Here is a 6,244-nt window from a genome sequence, read left to right as displayed (position 1 = left end):
AAAAATCTATCCAATTGACTAAAGTGAAAGTCATTACTCTATCTTCAACACCACCCCCCCACACACACACAAAAAAAAAATCTGTCTTCAAGATCCTTCTAGGTTCCTTACAGAAAATTTTCCCCCTTCTGGGGGTGGGGGAACCCACTGTTATCTCCGCTACCTTTAGAAGCTTGACAAACATGGAAAACTTTGAAATCATTTATCTTCAATACAACTCGAAGCTCTTGAGAAACAATGAAACTTGGAAAACCTCGAAGAAGAATCAGTCACATCTAATGGTAAAAAAATTTCTACACTAAAATCATTGGAAATGCATCTCTGTATGAGCAGTTAGAGGATAATTTGCCTTTTGCAACCATATGGTTCACCATGTAGTGGATTTTTCACCTTCATTCTTTTAGCTAGCTAACTAATCAGGGCTGATTTTTCCATATAACCATTGGGTAGATTGATGACCATGTTGATTGATCATTTTCAAATTTTGTAACCAAAATCAAATCATATGAACCAATACCTTTTCCCCTGGTATCATTCATCATCGAAATACTGACCATGTATGACCTGTGGGGTGTGCCGTGTTATACAATTGATGGGGACATCAAGACGTATAACAGAAGAAAGAAGAAGACCCAACCTTCTTTGTGGTTGGAGGATTAGAAGAAGAAAGAAGAAGAAGAAAAGAAGGCTCGATCCAGCCTTTCCAGCGCTGGATCGAGTCCTCTCCTTCCAAATTTTGCCAAGATTGTGTGGCCCCCACCAAATCTGATAGTTTAGTAGTTTTATTTCCTAGGATTTTGTTTATTTAAGTCTTTAAGTTAATTAGGAAACTAAGTAATTATCCTATTGATTTCTTTTTAGAAAGTTTCTTTGTTTATGAAACAACATTCCTAGAATAATCTTTTCTTTTTAGTAATTAGTCTCTTATTTATGTAAGGCCATTGGCCAAGGTTCTAATTCAATGAATGAAGATTATTGAAGCAAAACAGCCCCCCCAAATTCCCCTACGAATTCTCTCTCGCTGCCCTCTCCCATTCTCGACCTTCACCCCTCTCTTTTCTGTTTTCTGTCTTCCCTGTAGCTGCTACCCTATTGCAGAAATTGTTCACCATCATTAGAGATTATCTCCATCAAGAAAACCCCCAACTGGGTTGCTGCTGGAACTTCTCCAACAATTGGGACTGCTGTTCTTTATCAAGTAGGGTGGGCTGCAACTCTTTATCTTGGAGGACCTCGAGTTCTTCTCTTCTCCTTAGACCTCAGACAACAAGGAAGTAAGTAAAGAACCCCCCCTATTCTACATTCATTGGCCTCCCATTACCTCCATTAGTCCCCACTGAAATCTGAACATCTACTTTTTCTTTTTTTTTAAGCCAATACTTATTGTTTTTCCTAAAGAAACTTCTGCTGTTTTACCTTTCATTAGTTGGTTGATTTTAGGCATTGTTTGGTTTACTTAGTTTGCTTAATGTCTTGATAGACTCGTGCTAAACTTAGCACATAGTTGCTGCCATGTTCCCTACCCCATATTCCCACCTGAAACTTGAGTGAGTTTATGTGCTTTTATGCTTAGACGATTATTGTTTATTGCTCCATTATTCAGTAATCTCACTTTACTTGCATGTCAATCTTGTTTGCTGAGCTTCCCTTACCCTGTCCAACCCAAGCCCCTTGAGTCTACCCTACTTTGCTAGTTAACCTTGTAGGAAACCTAGTCACCTTGGAACTCCCTACATCAACAATGCTCTTTGGTGAAACTTACCACATGAGATTAGAGGATGATGTTTCATTAGGTCCACAAATTTTGAGCACCAACTAAGCTACCGTGTAGCAAATAAAGGCACCTAATGAAACATGGGTGCTAACCTAGAGAAACTACATGCTTATATATTAAAGAAGTAAATGGGTTTGCTTTTCCAAAGTTTAAATTTTTCTTTCCTTCCATTTTAACTTTCAATTCCTTTCTTGATTTTCCCATTGGAAAGAGGAAAAAAGTATATCACATAAATCTCTTAATGATGTTTCATCATCCTAAAAAATTCCTGAGAACTAGAACCCTGAAAATTGAGGAGGCGGCAAAGTTGCAACTGAAAAATGATACTTGATGCATAAGAAGATATTCCTAGAATCAAAACATGTCTAGCATAAAACACTAGAAATGCGTTAAGGATGTTGAGACGGATGAGTGGCAAGTCTTAGAAGGATAAACCAGAAATGAATAGATCTATGTGAGAAATTAGGAGGTGGCCCCAAACAGATGGCAAAATGAGGGAACTAGAATTAGTATATAAGGTTAAGAACCACACTATAGTATCACAAACATAGACATCTCAAAGTTCTACTTGGAGTTCATTAACTTTCACAGGCTCTTACGAAAAGCTCACCTGTCCTACACTCAGGAGTGTAAAAGCAGGAGGTATAGCATGTCCCTGGTTTGCACCTTGGCACATAAGAAAACACTTTATGTTAGAATAGCTTATATAAATACCGTAGAAGCCAAATAAGAGTGAATCAGAGGAAGAAAAGAATTAACAAAACGGTTCTGAAGTATCTTCTTCCTCATGGCATTCAAAGCAACTTATAGGAAGCAACCAAGAAGTCCAGTCTTAAAAATCAACAGTGCCAATGTGCCATTCTGCTTGTATAATTTAGGTTGAGGGGTAGAATATTTATTTATTTATTTTTTTTTTTGGAGTGGGGTTTATGGGAATCAAAATTTTGTAAAGTTTCTATTTCCAATATCCTGGTTCAGTTCAAGTATTTCTATTTTTTATAATAATGATATACACATGTAGGAATTTCATGGTATTTTTATAGTGTGGAAGAGAAACCACTGAAAAGCATCCTTCAGTTGAAAGATGCTCAAAACGCTGTGAAGCTAGAAAAATATGAGACAATGCTAAGGAAGGGATTGTTTAGCTCAGGACCTGGTTCTTCAGTCAAATCCTCCAAACAGGGTAGGCTGTGAAGAACACAATTAGAGAGTTGGCTGCAGGTCTAGGGAGAGCCATTCAGAAAATGTAGAATGAATTCAACAACAAACCAAATTGAACTAGCAAATGAAATGGGTTATAATGATGCACTCGTGTAATCAATAAACAAGGAATAATATGAGCACAAGTGATTGTTATGGAACTATAAATATGTAGCTGCCCTTTTCGGCCTCCTTGGAAAGCAAGCAGCCACTGGTACTGTGTCCAAGGAGAGGATTTTGATGAGTGAAATAGAAAGAAACCTTTCAAGAACAATTAGTTTGCTGCATTTTCAGGTTGTTTTGAAAGCCAGGCATCTCCAAAAGGGAATGAAGAGGTCTTTGGGTGCTAACTTGGAAGATGCCAGACCAATGGATTTTAAAATTCAGGCGCCTCCAAAAGACAATTTCTTACGCATGAAAATAGGATTTCGAAGACCACAATCCGGACTTATTAGTAAAAGATTTATATACAAACAAGTGGCAAGAATCTAGTGGGGGTTGTGGTATGCATCAGGGCCTTCAAAGAAATTACATGACTTTGATTTTGGATGGACCTCTTATGGGAGAGATGAAACTCAATCTTTTCCGAAGAGATTTTCATTTTTGTCTTAGGAAAACCTCCAAGCATTTCTTCTCACTTTTAATCATACAAAAAATTAAACCCATCAGTTAGAAAAAAAAAAAAAAATACATATTCAACTGTAGCCATACTATCTGTTCTTTTCGAGATGCACAGGGGCAAAGATGGCAGAAACTCTGATCAACATGAAAACAAGTGTAACTTAACAGATTCATTAAAAAGAAAGAGGGGGGTGGGGGGAAGTAAAAAAGGGGCAGCTTGATAAGAAACATCAACCTTAAGAATATTGGACTAAACAACTACAAGCAAAGCCCAGGAATTTAATTAAACCCAAAACACACAATTCCAATGAGTGACCAAGAAAATACAGAAAAGCTTAGAAATTGCAGAACAAAAAATGGGAGGCTAGAGTCAGAAAAACGATAAAGTCAAAGTACCGTTTTTTTAAGGGGGGTGGTGGTGGTGAAGAAGTAATATGTGCAAACATTCAGCCTCCATCCAATTTGTGCTAGAGATTCCCATCTATGACAATCTTAATAACTTTAAACGCAGACCTTTTAAGTTAGCTAGAAAATGACCCGCCAATGGTGGAGAATTCCAGTCTACATTACCCCCGCCCCCACCAATGGAAAAATAAATCCAACAGAGAATACATTACAACTACTCCTTGTCTTCCGCCTTGTTTCCTCCCAGAAAATCCTTCTCTTCTTCCTCGCCTCTTCTAGGTTGGCAGGTGTCATAGTCAGTTAGTACGGTAAGTGATATCGGAAAACAGAATCGCCAGTTCGCCCATACTTTCTTTTCACAATTAGAACCTAAACCTAATCTCCTCTCAAAAGACGCATTCAACCACAATAATTTTCCAACTCTTAAATCAGCCAGAAACAACCAAGCATCTCTCTAATAACAACAGACAGGAAAAAGAATCCGAGTTTCATCGGTACCTACCTGAAACTTGCGACGGTGCCGAGCTCTCCACCACTCTCACGGGCATCTTACCGAACGATCAGTCGGACAACGTCGAAGAAACAAGGCGATACCTCGAGGCGGTCAGGACGGAAGAAAATTAAAAGAGGAAAGCAAATCTCTGGTTCACTCGAAGATCAACCATCAAAGTTCTCCGGGCGGTCAGGACGGAATCTAAACCGTCTCTGGCTCTTTAAAACGACCACCGAACATTCCAGAGTCCCTTTTTAAAAACCGGCCGATTGAGAATTTGAATCGGCTCAGCCGGTGAAACTGAATTGGCTCGAGAGTCGAGACTAGAGAGTAGGGAGTGGGAAAGAGAGTCAAGAGTCCTGCTGGCCTAACAAGTTACCGGTTCATACGGTTAGACTTCGACCATCTTCGACGGTTTATAATCAAAACTCGCGCGCTCTCGTTCATAAGCTAATGAGATGAGAGAGTCTTCTTCCTTCATAAAAGACATTTAAGAAACCTTTTTTTCTAAGGGAAGTATGGTCTGCAATCAAATATCAAAGACTTCTGCTCCCATTGTGAGACCTGCCGATGAGTGCAGAGCAAGATCATCAACCGCTGATTATCTTCCAACAGCCTATTACGTCAAGAAAAATTCTAGTTGTCAACTGCTCGCGATGCTGCCCATAGCTCTGCAACCAGTGGTGTATTTCCGATTTTGAAAGTAGGCAGATCCTGTGATTTTTCTCACAATTGACCAGACTAGTCTTGCAAATTTTCTTGCTCCCAGTGGCTTTGGGTTTCCCTTTTGATGCCCAGCAAATTTTTTTATCAATGAACTGCATACGAGGAGTGGTTAATAAAAAGAAGGGTCAATAGCACAACAGCACAGATGTATTCAGATATGTCATTACTTCTGAAAGTTTCTGACCTGTCCAGTAACTGTGAGGTTTGGGCGATGTCCTTCATGTAAGGATTTATTGGTTAAACCATAGGATCTGGCATTCTGGCTCATAATGCGGGTTACCAAACCAAAAGTCTGCCTCATGATCTGTTGTTCTGAAGATGAAAGAAACATTTCGATCATCCATAAACTGTGCCAAGTAGGAGGCTAGGTTAGCGTACGATAAATGGTTATCGGTTCTAGGACACAAGGTGACCCTGCTTTTCCCAATTTAAAAATGTAGAACCAATGCCAATTTATTCATCTTTTAAGTAAAGAACAATACAGAAACAACACAATGAATGTGTTTGTCCAAAAAACTGAGTCCCAATACATGACAATCGTGTTTTAGTGAAACAGGAAGCAGTCATTCTCCAGCTCAATCATCACCTAAAAAAAAAAAAAAAACACAATCTCTAGAAACATAAAAATGTAGAACCAATGCCATTTTATTCATTACAAGTATAAAACCATACAGAACCAACACAATGAATGTGCTTGTCCAAGCTATCCATGCAATTATATTGATGTCCATCGATGCGAGACCTCCGTGTGCAGTAGGTTGTCTCTTACCCAGGTAAATGATCATGGGCTTCACCAGATTTGCAGGGAAATTTAGTTTCCACTGCATGTTTATGGGACCAGGGTGGAGCTTCATACAAATTAGGCGCCACAAGTACTTTATCTTTTAGCCTTTACTTTCTGCACATATTCCTCCAATTGAAAGTTGTGTTATTGCAGGCTGGAGTCATCACTTCATCGAAAACAGCTCTTGCAGCTTTGTATCTTTTCTACTTAACAAGATATACATCATTACCGCGCGGCCCGG

At 39.0% G+C, this 6,244-nt stretch overlaps 1 protein-coding gene across 1 annotated transcript in view; it reads right to left on the bottom strand.

Annotated features, from left to right (window-relative positions):
• Window positions 1–4,707, bottom strand: part of LOC122063023 (glucose-induced degradation protein 4 homolog) — a 22,803-nt gene extending 18,096 nt beyond the window's left edge. The window contains exons 1-2 of the mRNA XM_042626676.1: window positions 4,503–4,707; window positions 2,385–2,440 (exon numbers count right to left, since the gene is read on the bottom strand). Coding sequence (XP_042482610.1) covers window positions 2,385–2,440; window positions 4,503–4,548 — 102 coding nt within the window. The 5' untranslated portion in view covers window positions 4,549–4,707. The remainder of the gene's footprint in view (window positions 1–2,384; window positions 2,441–4,502) is intronic.
• Window positions 4,708–6,244: the final 1,537 nt, after the last annotated feature.

This window comes from Macadamia integrifolia, unplaced genomic scaffold (assembly GCF_013358625.1).
Source record: "Macadamia integrifolia cultivar HAES 741 unplaced genomic scaffold, SCU_Mint_v3 scaffold1183, whole genome shotgun sequence".
Taxonomy (NCBI): Eukaryota; Viridiplantae; Streptophyta; class Magnoliopsida; order Proteales; family Proteaceae; genus Macadamia; species Macadamia integrifolia.
Note: the sequence above shows the minus strand (reverse complement) of the source record. Positions and strands in the feature narration are given on the sequence as shown.